This window comes from Sorex fumeus, unplaced genomic scaffold (assembly GCF_029834395.1).
Source record: "Sorex fumeus unplaced genomic scaffold, SorFum_2.1 ptg000098l, whole genome shotgun sequence".
NCBI classification, from domain to species: Eukaryota; Metazoa; Chordata; class Mammalia; order Eulipotyphla; family Soricidae; genus Sorex; species Sorex fumeus.
The window spans coordinates 2,159,289-2,177,876 of record NW_026606155.1 but is presented as its reverse complement, the minus strand read 5'-3'; the positions used below and the strand labels follow the sequence as shown (position 1 = coordinate 2,177,876).

The window sequence follows — 18,588 nt, the reverse complement described above, 5'->3', positions numbered from 1 at the left end:
TATTGCACATCTACTGATGCTCAGGGGTTACTCCTGGCTCTGTGTTTAAGCGATCACTCCCAATGGCCCCTCTTTCTTCCTATAATAGGTCATATTTCTGTTCAGTATTGAACAGAACTGTGGAGAGTTGCTATCTCTATAGCATTCTCACAGAATGTGTATGTGTGTTTGTATGTCTGTGGGTGGGTAATTTATTCATTACATATGCTGTTCCCTGTAGGTTTTTCCATAGATGATCTTTATATGATCTTTATCAGTTTGTGGAAGTCCTTGTCTATTTTAGTTTGATGAGAATTTTTTTTTAAGTTAAAATGAATGGTGTCAATTTGGTCAAATATGTTTTACCCTACCAAAATGCTTATATAAAGTTCTCCCCTATTCTGTTAATATGGTAACTGTATCAATTTGTTTTCGAGCGGGCCCAGTAACGTCTCCATTGGAGACTTTGTTGTTACTATGTTTGGCATATCGAATACGTCACGGGGAGCTTGCCAGGCTCTGCCATGCGGGCGAGATACTCTCGGTAGCTTGCCGGGCTCTCCGAGAGGGGCGGAGGAATAGAACTCGGGTCAGCCATGTTGGCCACTTGTAAGGCGAACGCCCTACCCACTGTGCTATCGCTCCATTGCATTCTTTGGCTAAGCTAACTCCACCGTTGTTAGCTGTTTTGTGTTGTCAGATTCAGTTTGCTGTTTTTCAATCAAGTGTTCTTTGTCTTATATTTATGAGAGTTATTGATCTAGTTTTCTTTTATTGTAAAGTTTTTTATTTTATTTACAGAGTAATGAGGACATTATACACTCGTTTGGGAAGAATTTTTCCTGTTCTGTTTTCTGAAATATTTTATGTAGCATCTGTATATTAAGTAGTTAATAAGCTCCTGGGTAATTCCTTATGATTTTGGAATTTTCTTTGTAAGACTGTGGCCATTTTCTCCAGCCTATCAACTTTATAACTTCTATAGAAGTTATAGTGATTTTCTGTTTTTCACTCCCCATCATGATCATCTATTTCTTCACTCTGCAATTAATCAGACTAGCAGGGGCTTTTCAGTTTTATTAAAATTTCTCAAGAATCAGTGTTTTGTTTTATAATTTTTATATATTTTTTTCTCTTCTAGTTTCATTGATTTCTGATTCTGACTTTATTTTTTCTTTCAGTCACTTAAAATTTATTTTAAAAAATATGACAAAGGTAAAAGTAGAAGTTTTTTATTTTGGACCTTTTATCTTTTTTGATATAAATAAGTAATAAACACTAATAAAACATGAATGATAATGAAATTAAAATATTTAAAGCCTTAAATTTCCCTTTAAACATTGCTTTGGTTTTTTTTTTTTATAAAATCGATACTCTGTCGTCACTGAATTTTAAATGTTTTCTTACATTCCTTGTGATTTCTTCTTTGATTTGTGGGTTGTTTAGAAGTGTGTTTTTAAATACAAATACTTTGTGACTTTGTTTTGGGGCCACACCTGGTGATGCTCAGGCATTACTGCTGGTTCTGCACTCAGGAATTACCCTGGCAGGCTTGGGGGACCATGCATGATCCCAGGAATCGAATCTTGGTTAGTTGCCTGCAAGGCAAGCACCTAACCCGCTGTACTATCTCTGCAGGCCCATATTTGGTAATTTTCCTTATAATTTTTTATTATTTCTAATTTTAATTCAAGCATAGCAAGAAAATACACTCTATATAGTTCTCCATACAGATTTTTGAAGCTTCTTTTATAGATTAGAATAATATCCATTTTAGCAATTGTTACAGTGTCCTTAAAAACAGTTTGTACCATGATGGTTGACTGGAGAATTATATCACTGTTCGATTAAGTTGTCAAAATGTTTTCAAGTCATCAATGGCTTATTTCCTCTCTTAGTTCTTTCAGTTTTGCTTTGTGTAATTTGAAACTCTGTCATTAGATACACACAGATTTATGGTTTTATTTCTTCTTGATGAATTTGCCCTTTCATCATTTTGAAATTTCTTTCTATATTATTGATAATACGCTTTGTCCTGGAGTCTACCTGTCTGATCTTTTTATTGACACTCCAGTTTTCTTATGTTTAGTAATTGTATGGTATACATTTTTCAGTTTATTTTTAACTTACCTGTAATTGTATTTGTAGTGTATTTATAATGGGAAGACTACATTCAAAAAGTTGTTAATCGATTGCCTCGAGCAGGCCCCAGTAACGTCTCTTTCATCCTAGCCCTGAGATTATATTCACGGCTCTTTAGGAGAATGAGACCCATCATTGTTACTGGTATTTGGCATATTTGGTACGCCACGGGGAGTTTGCCAGACTCTGCCCTGTGGGCAGGCTACATTGATAGCCTGCAAGTTTGTCCAAAGTAGGAATGAGATAATAAGATGTCATAAAGAAAAGTTCTGATTTTATAGTCTCTGAGTCTTGGCCGCTGATGGGATTACACGGCGCCAGGGGGCCAGGTGGTGGGTGTGACCCCCGCCTACTGGAATTTGGAGGATCTGGGTGGAAGATGCTCGACTCCAATTCGAGTAGGCTTGGAGGTCTCGGCCCCGGAACCCGCGTGGCTTTGTCCCTCTGCCAGTACCTTCATGTGTGCGGAGAGTGGTCTCAGCATGGTGGTGGCTGGTCCTGGAGGTCTTCGGCTGCCGGAGCCCCGGTCGGGGCGGGGAGGAAAGCTCGACCCGCTCCCCTCCAAGGGGTCCCGGCGAGGGACAAAAAGTTGTACTTTTTGAAAAAAATTCCATTTGACAATCTATGTCTTTCAGACTGCTTTTAAAAAATATAACGTGGTTGTTTAAACTGTTGATATAAAATATATAATTGTGTTTAAGCTGATAGTCTTTGTTGACTTTCTGTATGCCCCAATTATATACTACCTTTTTTTGCTAATTACTTTTGGTATTTTAAAAATTCTCTATTTCAGTGATGCCTCTTTTTTTTTTTTTTTTTGCTTTTTTGGGTCATACCTGGCGATGCACAGGGGTTACTCCTGGCTTTGCACTCAGGAGTTACTCCTGATGGTGCTCAGGGGACCATATGGGATGCTGGGAATTGAACCGGGCTGGCCACATGCAAGGCAAACGCCCTACCCGCTGTGCTATCTCTCCAGCCCAATGCCTCTTTTAAAGAGGAATTTCTATAGAATTTGTATATGCACTTGTCAGCAGTACATTTTCAAATAATATCCTGTCAGTTTGGGGCTGGAGGGATAGCACAGCAGTAGGGCTTTTGCCTTGCGCACAGCCGCCCGGCCGAGCCGGGTTCGATTCCTCCACCCCACTAGGAGAGCTTGGCAAGCTACCAAGAGTATCTCACCCGCACCGAAAAATCCTGGCAAGCTACCCGTGACGTGTTCAATATGCCAAACACAGTAACAATAAGCCTCACGAAGGAGATGTTACTGGGCTCGCTTGAGCAAATTGATGAACAATGGGAGGACAGTGCTACAGTGCTACATCCTGTCAGTTTAAATGTAATGGAAGAATGCTGTGCACTTTTATTTTACTTCTCCCATTTTTAGTACACTATTTTATTGCTCTCTATATATCATTGGTCTTACAATGAATTTTATAAAATGTTTTGGTTTTACATAAAATTAAAATTATGTACAATACAAAGTAAATAAATTTAATTTTACATAGAAAGTCATATTTTAATAACATGTTAATGAGTAGGAAGGTTTCTATACAGGAAAACTACCATATTTGCCATGCTCAGTACTCTTTATGTCTTTATGAGCTTTCATCTGGTATTGTTTTCTTCCAGCTTGAAGTCTTCTTTTAACATTTCTTGTAGAATTGCTCAGTGGCAATGAATTCTTTTATATTTATCTTCAAAGAGTATTTATTTCATATTTATTTTTTGAAGGATATTTTCACTGGGTATAGAATTATAGGTTGACAGTTTTTTTCTTTCAGCCTATAAAAGATGTCGTTCCATTGTCCCCTGGCTTGCATTGTTTGTGACGAGAAATCAGCGATCATTCTTATCTTTGTTCCCCTGTAAGTAATGTGTCTTATTTTTCCTGGCTGCTTTTGATTTTCTCTTTATCATTTGTTTGCATCAGTTCTACTATTATGAGTTTTGATGTGATTTTTCTTTCCTCTTATATTACCCAGTGATTCAATGATTTTTGTGGATCTGTGTGTTTAAAATTTTTATCTAAAAATATTGGCCATAGTTTCTTCAAATACTGCCCTCCTGTCTTGCATTTTGACTTTTCATCACATATTCTCTCTGTTGCCTAGTATTTTCCCCTAATTCACTAAAACTCTAATTATTGATTTATTTTTCAATACGTCAGTTTAGGTACTTTTTATTAGTATGTCTTCTGCTTCATTGATCTTTTCTTCCACAACGTTTAATCTGTTATTTAAAGCTCACTCAGTGACGTTTTCACTTTAGACATTGTGGGGTTTTTTTGTTTGTTTTCTCTCAGTCCTGATAATGTTCATGTTTTCCTTTGAATATATTTATAATAACTACTTTAAATCCCTTGTTTGCTGTTCAGTCATTTCTGTAATTTCTATTTAGTGGCCAGTTTTTTCCCCAATTGTGGGTAATACCTTTCTCTCTTTTCAAATATCAACTTGAATATTTGAAAATCAACATTTAATTTCTTAATATAACTTGGTGTACCTTTCTCCTCATTGAAGGTCTGATGAACAGAGTCGTACACATGCAGCCTATGGTTCTCTTAGTATTAATCTGTGGTGCTCTCCAGGTTGCATTTCAGGCTGTGGTGCATACACATGTAGTTGCAATGCTCACTAAGGGTTGCATCCCTTTAGTTGTGGCTCTGCCTGCATATGTGCTCACCAAGGGCTTGCACTTCCTGGCCATGGACCTAGCACACATTTTTAGGTGCTGTACTTGCTGGGCTCATGGTTGTTGTGGTACGTATGCAATTGTTGTGGTGCTTATGCATCTAGCTGTTGTGCAGCTGGAAATCTCTTGTGGCCCTAGGAATGACAGAAAGCAGAGCTGCCAGGTTCAAACAGAAGCACCATTAGGACTGCTTGGTACATGAAGTAGCACAGGAGATTGAATTATTGACCTGACACTTGGAGGTGTTTCAGGCCATCGCATTAATTTTTTTTTTTTTTTGCTTTTTGGTTCACACTGGACATGCTTAGAGGTTACACCTAGTTCTGCACTCAGGAATTACTCCTGGCAGTGCTTGGGGGAACCATCTGAAATGCCAGAGATTGAACCTAGATTGGCCACGTGCAAGGCAAATGCCCTCCCCGCTGTACTATTGTTCTGGTCCCATTGTACTATTCTTATAGGCCTCTATTAAGTATTGACTGAATGCCATTCTCATGAATGTTAATGATTCAGTGTTTGTATTTTCCATTTCATTAGGTTGAAGTTTTTGTTCATCAGTTTATTGGTGGATCAATTTGATGCTTTCCAGGTTTTTTTTTATATGCTTTGTTTTGGTGAACCTAGAGCAGCCTTCTGAAATGTTACTGTCTTGTTACTAAATTAATCATAATTTCTATTAACTAATAACTTATAACTTATAAATCATAAATTCTATTAATTAATTTATAAATTAATCATAACAATTTCTATTGAAGTCCCAACCTTTCTCTAAGTTTTCTCTTTGTTGATCGTTTGGTCCTGTTTGAGACATTGAAGTTATTTTGCCTAAAGGTCTCCTATATCCTCCAATAGCTACTCTTTATACACCCTAAGGGAGTTGCCTTATACAGTTTTGGTTGAATATGAAGCCAAGGATATCAAACTACTATTACTTAGTTTTCTGGAGCTCTTACTTTGCATACCCTGCTTCTCTTTGTTACTCTGTTTATTCAGTTTCCCTACTTTGTCTTTCTCAGCTCCATGCTTTGTCTCCTCACTTTAAAGAGCCCACCATAACTCTGTTTCTCTTCCCTTCTCATGTCAAGTCTGGAAACTGCTTCAAGGAAGAAGTTCAGGATGACTGTTGGAACCACTTCATTGTTTCTTCTCTCCCAAAGATCGTCATCTGGCACTATTTTTAGTCTAATTTTAAGATGTTTGTTTCATGTGTATTTTCTGGTTTTCTAATTGTTTGTTGGGTGGGGGGAGGACAAATACTAGCTATTCTGTAATAGTGTGAAGGAGAAGTCTGGCCTGCCATTTTTAATGCTTTTTAAATTTTCACTTTAAATAAAGGTGGATCTATCACGATAATATTTACCATATGTCAAATGTCGATTGCCCTTGTATGAGAATCAACTGTAGGGATTTTCCCAATTTTAAGTATGGATAGGCTGTTGTTAGAGATTTTTATCCAGTGGATAACCCTAACGTTGATCTCAGGCATCTTATTTTGGAACCTTGAATAGGTGACTTTTGTTGTACACCAAAAGCTAAAAAAATAATTGTTGAAGTCAGCATAAAATGAATGAGATTTTGGTGAATTTAAAGAAGTTTCTAATGACTGGTTATTGGTGACATTGTAAAGATGGCATGAAACTTTGGAGAAGTAGGACTCCATGGATTTCCCCACCATCCACATAAAGAGCACTGGTTTCCGCTAGAGTTAGGAATCTTCAGAGCCTTGATCAATGCTGCATGATGTGCACATTTGATTGGTTTGTACTTGTGCTATAGTTCACTGCTACTCTTGCTTATTGGTGTTAAGAATTTCTAGTATGTATAAAGTGGCATTCCAATATTCTGATAATATTCTGAGATGGTTTCATAAATGGACTCAGACATGGCAACCAGATTTCATCTTATGCTTCAACTATTTCATTTACTTTACTTTACTTTATTTCATTCATGTCGACTACCTATATCTAAGTTGTTGAGGATTCAAAACCAATTCTTGGTCATGTCTATCACAAGTTTGGGATGGAGAAACGAGGTATCTGTGTTTTATATTTTCTTCCAAGACTGGTTAAAAGTAGTTTCTCTAGTTTTACAAGAAAAATGTGTACTTCTATGTTTATCCTATATACTTTTCCATATATAGGAGGCATTTCAGAGTTAGTTGAATACCTGTATTCAAATTGATTCTTTTATTTAAGTTCTTCTCTTTTTAAAAAATTTTTTGAATTTAATTAAAGAACTGTGATTTACAGAGTTATTGACAGCTGAGTTTTAGGCATATAATAAATTTTTTAACACCAGTCCCACCACTGATACCAACTTTCCTGCCTCAGTGTCCTATATTCCATTCCCACATCTGCCCCCCAACCCTCCCTGCTTGTCACCTTGACAAGCACATTATAAACTTCTGGTGGTTACAGCTTGGATCTCATGTTTTTAGTGTTGTTGAGCATGTGTTTTGGATATATTGCTAAACCATTCTCTTACATCACCATTATAACTGAGGTCCTGACCCCTGTGTGCCCATGTCTTACCTCAAAAATTCCTTCTTATTTATTCTTTTTTCCTTAATGTTCTCTAAAATTCCAGTCAATAGGCATTATGTATTAAAATTGTAGTTTAATACAAAATATTCTTACTGGTTCTTTTTCAATAATTAGACCTGTTGTATATTTAGCTAGGATCATTAGTTTTGTTGAACATGTTCTTCTAAATCCCAAATCTGACATAATGTTAGATGCGCTCTAACAGTAGCATTGATGACCTAAAGTTGGAATCCGCCAATGTAAAAAAAATCTTGTAAAATGTCATAAGTGTAACTTAGGTAGGCCTAAATCATAAATAATAAATATTTTATGTAACTGGATCCACAGTAATTAGTACTCTTTCATCTGCAAGTTCTTAGATGTTAGGTCAGTCATGGACCTTTAAGATTAGAATGTGGCAATTTAGAAAAATGTCCTTTTTTCAAAACTTATAATCCTACTACTTTATTTTATGATCATGGACCATTTTTAACTGTTTTGGGTTATATCTGCATTATGGTATGACTTATTATGACTCTTTTTCTGATCTGTCTTAGATTATTTGGCTCTTGGGTCTTATCAAGCTAGCAAGGTTTAGACTGTGATTTATGGTGAGAGAGATGCATTTCTTTTGGACAAAAAGGTGGGAGGGATACTGGGATGCATGGTGGTGGGAAGTGGGCACTGGTGGAGGAATGGTATTTGATCATTATATAATTGAAACCCAAGCACAAAAATGTGTAAGTCTGCAAGTGTACCTCATGATGTCTCACTATTAAAAAATTTTTTTAACAAAAAAGATAATAAAACAAACAAACAAACAAACAAAAACTTATATTTCTATTCTTGGCATTTTATGGGGATGGGTTTGGAAATGGAATGGTGGCAGCTCCTTAACATTAATTTCAGATACTGTCAGCTTGAAACACTTCCTGTTGCCAAAAAATGTAGGGTGTCCAGCATCTTATGTGCTATGGTGAATCAACATAGGATCAAAGGATAACCTTGTTGTCCCAATTGGTCATATGTCCTAACTTTGTGACTCTAGCAACTTATGTAACCTCTTCAGCTTTTAACTTCCTCTTGTGAAATGAAGTTAATAATCTGTCATTCCTGTCCTACAGTATTGGTAGGAGGATTAAGCGAAACCATAACTGTAAACACCGAAAGCCTATTAATGATATATCCTTGGGAGGTAATGGTACGGTAATGGTATGGTACTATGCATTCCGCTTCCTTTTAGTTTGTCTCTCTCCATGGAAAAATGGAGTTGGAAATCTTTGCTCAATATTTTTTAAGTTAAAAAGAAATGATTTCTGGGCTGGAGAGATAGCACAGCGAGTAAGGCATTTGCCTTGCATGCGGCCAACCCGGGTTTGATTCCCAGCATCCCATATGGTCCCCTGAGCACCGCCAGGAGTAACTCCTGAGTGCAGAACCAGGAGTAGCCCCTGTGCATAGCTGGGTGTGACCCAAAAAGCAAGGTAAAGGTAAAGGTAAAGGCCCTCCCGTTGATCGTCGATTTGCTCGAGCGGGCCCAGTAACGTCTCCATTGGAGACTTTGTTGTTACTGTGTCTGGCATATTGAATACTCTCGGTAGCTTGCCGGGCTCTCCGAGAGGGGCGGAGGAATCGACCCAAAAGCAAAAAAAAAAAAAAAAGAAATGATTCTTTCAGGAAGCCTTCTGATAATGGTCCTATAAAAGAAAAAAAAACTTATTGAAATATATAAATGTCTTTAATTTGGAGACCGATCATTTCAGTGAGAGGTACTCACCAGTTGCGTGTTTTGCTTTTCCAGCTTGGAATCCCATCCACTGCCAGCACATTGAATGCCACAATGCAATTAACAAACCAGCTGTGAAGGTAACCGTGTGATTAAACCTTGTGCCAAATTGCTTTGCCAGTGCTCAGAGGATCAGAAGCAAGTTGCCGGGTGCTCTGGAGTCACCTCCACCACCTCCATGTTCTGGCAGATGGGGTCTAGACAGAGAAGTAGAGGGTGGTGTCTGCAGGTCGGCCTATGAATTCATAGATGAGCTCTGGCAGACGTGGTACAAATGGTCATAGTAATCCCAGCAAAACAGCACCACAATCTTCAACTGCCATCTCTGAGCATCCAATTCAGGGAAGTGTGGCTGCTGCTCATTTCACATGTGTACCAGAATCTCAGTGACTGGTGTGTGATTGTGGGTTCTAGAGAAGCAGGTCAAAAACAGAGAAAGTGGTGTCTGCTCACATTGTAGATATTTGTAGGCTGAAATGACTGAGGTGGCTGGAACACAACCAGATGGAAAGTGACATTATTGCTGTAGTTTGAGGAGGTCAAGTCAGTTCCTAAGATGATAGAGACAGAAGCATTAACTCTCTTTCTCATTCTTTTTTTTTTTCTGACGCATCAATTTGCTTCTGATCTGTTAGAGTCCTGAATCTTTGATGGTGAATGCTCTTTCTTTGGGAGGGGTGTTTGGGCCACACTCAGTGATGCTTAGGGCTAGTCTCTTAGTTCTGTGCTCAGGAGTTACACCCAGCTTTGCTCAAGGGACCTTATGGAGTGCCAGGGATTGAACGGGGACCAGCTGCATGCAAGGCAAGCACCTTACCCCCGTACTATCTTTCTGGCCCTTGATGTTGAATGTTAAGAAAAATAAACACATTTTGACAAAATGATTGTTGACATGCTTGTAAGTATGTGAAACACTTGACTGGCCAGGCAGTGACTGGATTTGGTTAGTTTTTAGTAGGTGTTAGGTCAACTGATTTGAGTCCACCACATATACTGTTTAGAGCCTGGTGAATTGGATGTTTATCTCCCTTGTTTGATAGGTAAAGATATTCAAAGAATAGAAAGTTAATGCTTCCATTGTGTAGAAGCCAAGTAGGAGGGTCAACATGAAATATAAGAAATGTAAGTGAAACAAAAAAAAATTACAGATAGAATTTTAAAAATGTGTTTCACCTACCCAAAATGGTAGAAGATAATATGGCTCCTGCCAAGCTAGCTTATTAGCAGAGATCATCCTAACATATTTCTGCTCAATCTCTGCTTTTATGAAGGCCAATGGAATGAATTTGTATTGGAAAGTGTCACCCGCCAGTGGCCATGAAGGCCTCTCCCATTCTACTCTGGGGACATTCCTCTGAACTTCTACGGAGGTTTGGAGTTCAAAGGACTTCATCTGGTGTGAGGTCATTTGAAGCTAAATACATGTGACTTCATATAGCGTTTATGGAGTTCAGCCTGGTTCTTTCCAACAGACTGAGACTGACCTGTTACCTCTTCCTTTTGTTCTTGTAGCCAACCCACCTTCTTCTGGCCCAGTCATAGCTGCCTCTTCAGGGACATCTTTATTTTCCTGTTTTTTTTTTTGAGGTGGGGGTAAGGTGCTTGCTAAGTGGTGCTCAAGATGTCCACTGACCCATCATTGGCCAACTTGGTTGGTGGTTCAATGCTAGGGCCAGAGAATGGGGTGCACGCAGCTCAGGTCCTCTGGTGCAAAAGACCACCAGTGAGTGCTACCTTAGAGGTGCCCGTGGACCGTTTGGGCTGCACCCAGTATTAATCCTGCACCATGGGGTGCTGGGGATGAGACCTAAATGCTGTACTCTCCTCTGACTCCCCAAAGGGGTCCTGTAGTCTTTTTTTTTTTTAATTTTCTTTTTTTATTTTGCCAGTAATTTCCTCCTTGGTTTCATGTCAGATCACATTCTCAGGAGTCCTCTATCTTCCTGATTAGTAATGCATTCTGATCCCTTACTCACAGAAATTATCATGAATTAGCTTTTCTCCTTTTCTAGGCAGACAGCCCAGTCCATGCCCCTGGGCTGGCTTTACTTTTCCGTAAGCCAGTGTTCCAGGATGGGCTAAGTCATCCTATTGCTTTTTTTTTTGTTTTAAATTAAATTGAAGTGAAATTCACATTGCATGAAATTGACCATATTAAACATTTGAGTGACTTGTAGCACTATGAGAATACTGTGCAATCGATAATTCTGTCTTGTTCCAAAACATTTTAATCAGCCCCACAATTTTACTTTTTGAACTCCTAACATGAACCCCTTTCGATTTCCAGAAGAGCTCCCTTTTCTCATTTTACTTTGCACTTCTTAAAAAGATTACATTCTGGGGCTGGAGAGATAGCACAGCAGGTAGGGCGTATGCCTTGCACGCGGCCGACCAGGGTTCGAGTCCCAGCATCCCATATTATGATCCCCTGAGCACAGCCAGGAGTAACTCCTGAGTGCAGAGCCAGGATTAACCCCTGTGCATCACTGGGTGCGACACTAAATCAATCAATCAATCAATCAATAAAGATCTTTCTTCAAAAAAAAAAGGTTACATTCTTATTAGCATTACTTGCTTTCTCCGTTTTACACCATGGTCAATCTGGGTCAGCTTTGCTCTTTCTTTACAGCTGAACACTCTGTAAATGCTTGTTGATGTGATCGGCAAGCAAGGGCATCCAGCATCAAGATGCTTAATAATAATATTAACTGAAAATGAAAAAAATTATATAGTTGTATATCATGATTTATTTTAAAATCACACTAATAGGGGCAGGGAGTTAGTATCAGGGTTAAAACACTTGCCTTGCATGCAGCTTATCTTGGTTTAATTCCCAAATCATAACTTTATTTTCAGTATATTGTAACAAATAAGAGTCCATATTAGTTGGTCATTCATTTCATTGTACTCTGCTCTTGGTTTTAACTTGGTTTTATTTTATTTTTATCTTTTTGGGTCACACCCAGTGATGCTCAGGGGTTACTTCTGGCTCTGCGCACAGGAATGACTCCTGGCGGTGCTTAGGAGACCCTATGGGATGCTGGAGATCGATCCTGGGTCAGCTATGTGCCAGGCAAATGCCTTCCGCTGTACTATTGCTCTGGCCCCTAACTTGGCTTTATTTGAAAATCACTTTATAAAATGTTTTTCAGCCCAGCTCATTATCCAACATAGGAGACAGCTTACTGTGGCCTCCAGCCAAACCTGGTCTCTGTGTCTGCTTCTGTAAATAAAGTTTTATTAGAACATAGCTATATTTATTTGCTTCTGTATTGTTCTTCACTGCTGCCATTGAGAGAATGAAGGGTCCATGTAGCTTAACGTATTTACTGTTATCACTTGTAGAAAATTTTCTCTTCCTTGGTGTAACATAAGAAAGAGTAGTTTATGGTATCAAAGGGGGTATATAGTTGACATATTTTAATGGCGTAATTAAATTGAGAATTCTACCCCTTGTTTTGCTCACCATTGATGTTGTTGTTGGTTTCTGTTGCTGATCTGTAGCCAGCTGGGCTCAGGGCTTACTCTTGGCTCTGTGTTCATGGATCAGTCCTGGAAATGATTAAGTGATAACCAGGGATGTGAACTGGGACAATATATAAGGCAAGCACCTTAACTCCTTTACTATCTCTCTGGCCCTTCTCAATCATTGAATCACTTCACTTAATCACTTAATCACTTAATCCCCGTTATTCATCGATTTATTCGAGCGGGTGCCAGTAACGTCTCCATTCATCCCGGTTGCGTGCTAGCGTAGCCCAATGGTATCTGTTCGTTCTAGGAACATGCAGAGCCTCAAACCGATCATTTAGGGTCTTGACGAAGAAGTCTGACCATCTTATAGGTGGGCGTCCACGTGATCTTTTGATGTCCCGTGGAATCCAATCAGTAATGGCTCTAGTCCAGCGGTTGTCTGTAAACCTCATTACGTGTCCAGCCCATCTGATTTTTGATGTCTTGGCAAATGAGACAGCGTCCCTGATTCTTGAGCGTTGACGAAGATCAGAACTCCGGATTCTATCTCTCATTTGAGTGAATCGTGATATTCCAAGCATAGTTCTTTCGATTCCTCTTTGAGAGACCCGAATAGCGTTCTCATCCTGTTTTCGTAGGGTCCAGGTCTCTGAGGCATATGTTAATGCAGGAAGAATAGTGGAATCAAAGAGATGTGCTCGTAGCTGGAGGTTCATTGAATCATTCAATCATTGAAACTCTTCAGAATTTTAACTTAAATGATAGGCGACTTTGGTTAAATTCTCCCTTCAAATTAGTTTAAAAAAAACCCACCGAAAATGGTAGAATGAACTTCCAGAAGAATTTGTGTACTTGGCATATTAACTATATAATGAGCTATTCCTTGGGTTATTTATTTCCTCAAGTGCTAGAATAAATTAAAAATGACTTTATTAAATCACGGAACTAACTTAAGTCTGTACAAAGTACAGAATTTAGTGTCATTTGAATGTTGTTGTTCATTTTACTTACAGCATTCAGGTACTTGAAATATAATTTTATGTTTATATGAAATGGCGAAATTAATGCTCTTCATCTTTGCTATGGGTATTGAAAAGCCAGACATAAACAATTCAAAACTAAATAAAGCACAGCAGGATTAAACAAACTTCAGGCCACATGTGACAGGAAAAAAAAATAAAGAGCAAGGAAAGTGCTGGCTAATTGATCTAGAATTCAGGTTGCAGAGAGAGAAAATTAAAGCATGCCAAATATTTGGAATAAGGTCTACCTTCAGATTGCAAAATTCTCTACCTCCAGCATTTTCGTAATGGTATGAAATTTTAGTTTTGTTATAGATTTCCCCTTTCATAAAGAGAGATGACTCTGTTTACCACTTTAGAGGAGAAATGATTATCTGAGTGACATCGAGGTGACTTGAACACCCAATGAAGCTGAGGCATTTTTTCCCATCTTTGCAGAATGAAGTTGGATTTCTTGACACTATTTGTTCCTTGACTAGCAAAATAAGCAGAGAAATGAAAAACCACGTTAGTCACATTTCACCCCCACTGAAAGAACTCCTGCCACTGTTAAGAGCTTACTGTGTCATTCAAATGACAGCTAAATTCTGTACGTTGTGCAGACTTAAGTGAGTTCTGTGATTTAACAAAGTCATTTTTAATTTATTCCAGCACTTGAAGAAGAAAATAACCCAGTAATTGAGAAGTAATGAGTTAAAGAAGTAAAAGAGCAATAGCCCATTATATAGTAAATATGTCAAGTACACAAATTCTTCTGGAAATTCATTCCGCCATTTTTAGGTGTTCCTTGAAAACTAATTTGAAGGGGGGAAATTAATCAAAGTAGCCTACCATTTAAGTTAAAACTCTGAAGAGTTTCAGTAGTTGGGAAGGGTCAGAGAGATAGTAAAGGGGTTAAGGTACTTAATTTATATACAATCCCAGTTCTCATCCCTAGTTATCATTAAGCACTTCCAGGACTGACCCGTGAACACACAGGCAGGTTGAATCCTTCTTACGACCAAGAGAGTATTCATTCTAGCTTGCTTTAGAAAACCTGTGATTGTTGAAATAGGTGGGCTTGTGGTGTCACTGGTGATGACCAGAACGGGAGCATTCATTCTGTCCCTTCTCTTTTTCAGATGTGCATTGACCCTTCTCTGGCAGTGGCTTTGGGAGATAAACCACCCCCTCTCTATCTCTGTGAAGAATGCAGCCAGAGGATGGCGGGGTAGGACTGTGCTGGGGGCGGGGAGGGGGACAGATGTAGGGGTGTGGTGTGCCCGTGAGAAGATAGAGCAGTGTCTCCATGTAGTCACCTATTTTTACCCCACTTGCCCCTCACCCCTGTTGTCCCCCTGAAGGTTAGCATGTCCTATATTGAACCTCCAGTCAACTTGCTTTGAAAAGATTTCAGCTCTGCAATGTTATATTTCTCTCCCACGTGTGGAGAGGAAGCAATTCCACTTAATAAAGCAGCTCTGGTTGTCAAGTGACCTGGTTAAAAAGGCCACTGAGAAAAAAAAATGGAAATCACAGTGGCTTTCAAACAGAACGTATAATTCACACGGGTTCTATTTGCTTGTTTGTTTCACAGAATGACCCTCGGCTTTGTACAAATCGTACTGTATTTTGGGTGGTTAATTAGCATCTGGAAAGTATCATTTAAAGATAACTGAATGTGATGAAATGCCTATAATTTATGATTTAGCTGGGATGCAATAGACATTTATAAATTTTATTATGATAGTGCTTTCAATTACACATCCTTTTTATTAAAAGCCTCCTAGTGATGGCGTGCAGCTTATAAACATTCATGTGGAGGGATAACATTGCAAAGAGGCTCAAAAATGAATTTTGTCTTCCTTTGTAGAGACCACAGTGAATGGCTGATTGATGTTCTTCTGCCGCAAGGTATGGTTTACTTCAGAACAGATGAATAAGGAGTAATCATGACTAATGGCTTGGTTGATTTGTCTCTGTTGGTCCTATTTTATGTTACAAAGACTGTTACCACAGTATTAAATTTTATGAATATTCATGGATACGAAGCATTTTGTCAATGTCTTTTTTGTAACATTCCCACATTTTTGGTAGCAATGATACCTCCTCCTCCTTTATTATTAAAGTTAAACGTTGATGTTGAAATTCAGAATCTGTAATAAGATTGAAGCCTGACTGATTAGGAAAACCTCCAAGGATTTTCTGTCCATGTGGCAGATGTTGCCCGTGGGGAGTTGCAGTGCCAAGGTTTGAAAAGAAAGAAGGAACATCAGTGGGGAAAGAGTGGAATTCTTTTTTGCTGCTACTAGGCCTTTTTTAGGGAAAGTCATTTATTGCTGAGACTCAGTCTCCTCATTGGTGAAATGAGGATAAAGTGTATCTGACCCATGGAGAGATAAAATCGGAAGCCTTCGAGTGAGTGGGGAGGGTTTGGAAGTCAGGCCCTGGGAGCTGGCGTGGCCCAGTGTTTCTCTTTCCGGAAGCGGAAGGCAGGAATTTCAACGACCTAATTGGAGGCTGTCAGGAGAAGGAACAGTCCCCAGGGAAGCAGAGGAGAGATAAAATGCAGAAAACATTGGGTGCTGAGCGAGTATGGCTCAGGTGCCTCGGGGGACTTGCAGTGGGATTTCAGAGGTATATAACAGAAGAATTAATAGGAAAGGCTGCATTTAAAAAGAAACACAAAAACTTTCTGTGAACTACATTCTGTGCATTTTAAAAACAACTTCAGGTTTTTGATGATAAATCCACTCTTCACCTGTGATATTGCATGGACCCTATAACTGTTAAGATTAGGTCCACTCAACCTAATTGGCTTTGGGGAGCTTGTTCCATGGGCTGGAGCGTATGTTTTGCATGCAAGATCCCTGGGTTCATTAACTGGCACCATATTGTCCCCTGAGTGCTGCTGGGCCAGGAGAAGTCCCTGAACACCCCTGGGGGTGGCCCAAAAATTAAAAAAAGAAAGAAAAAAGAAAGAAACTTGGTGAGGAGTTCTCTGTAAAAATAAGCCATAAAACCAGCCTCTGGAGTTTCAGAGAGCCGTTTGGAAAATGTACATAGGAGTATCTGTAACATTTGGGTTTGCACAGATCTAAGGAACGTCTCCTGTAAATCAGGCTGCCTTGTTGGTGGGGTACAGTAACTTACATCAACACCATGTACTGTGGCACTAATGTAGCCATCTAGCACCAACTATAATAAAATTGTAAAGTTGAAAAATTAGGCTACCTTGTCAATAAACTTGCAGCATTCCGAACTAAAACTGCTCTTTTTTTGAAACCCTGACAGACCTGTCAGGTTCTAAACTACATTTTCAGTGGAGCTCGGTTGCTGAATTTTGCTCATTTTCTCCAAGGGCTATTTGTCTTTGGAAGAAAATTGATAGCAACTTGTCAGGACTTGTCTAGAGGTGTGACACTAATCCAAAATTGAGATCAGTGCTGAGATAGCAAACAACCATTAATAATAATGTAGCACTATAGCACTGTCCTCCCATTGTTCATCGATTTCCTCGAGTGGGCACCAGTAATGTCTCCATTGTGAGACCTGTTGTTACTGTTTTTGGCATATTGAATACGCCTCAGGGAGCTTGCCAGGCTCTTCCATGCGGGTGGGATACTCTTGGTAGCTTGCAAGGCTCTCTGAGAGAGACGGAGGAAATGAACCCGGGTCAGCCGCATGCAAGGCAAACACCCAACCCATTGTGCTATTGCTCCAGCCCATTAATTATACAAAATGAGGATTTTTTTAAAATGAGTTTATAGCTTTTTAAAAAATTTGATACCCATAAATTTATAAGACAGGATTTGGGAGATATTTACCTATGATCTGTTTGGGGGGTTTGGGGTCTCCCAAGTACTGCTTAGTGGTATGGGGGGTGGGGACATGTGCTAATTAAAACTTGGGTCCAAGTTGATGCGAAACTTGTGTCCCCTGATTGCTATGGTATCTCCCCTGCCTGGATCTTTATAATAAATGACAACAAAGTCTATACTATGAATAGTGGTCTGGTCTATTTTTTGAGTATTTTACTATTTCAGGGGAAATATTGACATGTTCTTGGAAAAATTATTTTCAAGCATTGATTTTCATGGAAATAATTGGCATGATCACTCAAAAGAATTCTCCATGTGTAAAACTCAAGTCTGGAGGGTAGACAGTCTTTGGACTCCGAGGGGTCAGTCTTGGGTTGTGAAAATTGCTTTCTCTTAAATAACTGAGTAACTGGTTTCATACAGGTTAAGGATTGAAATTGATCGGTAGCTCGAGTCTAAATTATCCCAGTTAGTAAGTGATTTGCTACAGGGCCACTGTCGCCAATTATCTCCATGGCAAAGCTCTGTTCTGTCATATTAACTCGGTGTCATGGATGAAAACCCCAAACAGGGACCCATAGATGGTAGCTCTGAGTTTGCCACTGTCATTGAGTCTGCACAAATCTTGCAAACAGAGCAGCCCGCACTTGTGTTCTCTGTGAAATGAGGAGGGTGACCTTGATGTCATGTCGATTTGAATTCTCAGTCATGTCTGAGTTGGTTGAATTCCTCTTGAGTAGAGATGAAGCCTTTTCAGCTTGGAGGTGTTTGTGTAACCTCATCAGCTACAGCCCCCCCCCCCCCCCAACTACGGCCTGATGAGGAAGAGACCTAGCTCATGTTTCCTAAAGCAACTCAAGGCCAGTGCGAATAGAGGACAGTCAATGAAACAAATGAGAAAAGCTGTTTCAATCCTCTGTAGATGCTCTTGCTACCTTATGTTTTACTTCCTTTTATGGTGGTCCTGATTTAAAATGGGCTCTTTCTGTGTTGATGTTTTGTGTGCCTTCCTCTTACAGCCGAGATATCTGCTATATGTCAGAAGAAGGTAAGAGCAAACCATCTGTGTGGTGGGGCATGATTTGCTGTGTTTGTATGTAAATTCATTCATTGACATCTGCCTCATTTCTGCACCCTGGTTTCCCAGTTTGTACATATCACTGTAT

At 39.2% G+C, this 18,588-nt stretch overlaps 1 protein-coding gene across 13 annotated transcripts in view; it reads left to right on the top strand.

The window, feature by feature from the left end:
* Window positions 1-18,588, top strand: part of UNC79 (unc-79 homolog, NALCN channel complex subunit) — a 305,414-nt gene that overhangs the window by 116,861 nt on the left and 169,965 nt on the right. For all 13 annotated transcript variants that reach the window (XM_056133512.1, XM_056133504.1, XM_056133510.1 and 10 more), the window contains 4 exons: window positions 9,142-9,206; window positions 14,744-14,832; window positions 15,475-15,515; window positions 18,442-18,470. In XM_056133512.1, coding sequence (XP_055989487.1) covers window positions 9,142-9,206; window positions 14,744-14,832; window positions 15,475-15,515; window positions 18,442-18,470 — 224 coding nt within the window. The remainder of the gene's footprint in view (window positions 1-9,141; window positions 9,207-14,743; window positions 14,833-15,474; window positions 15,516-18,441; window positions 18,471-18,588) is intronic.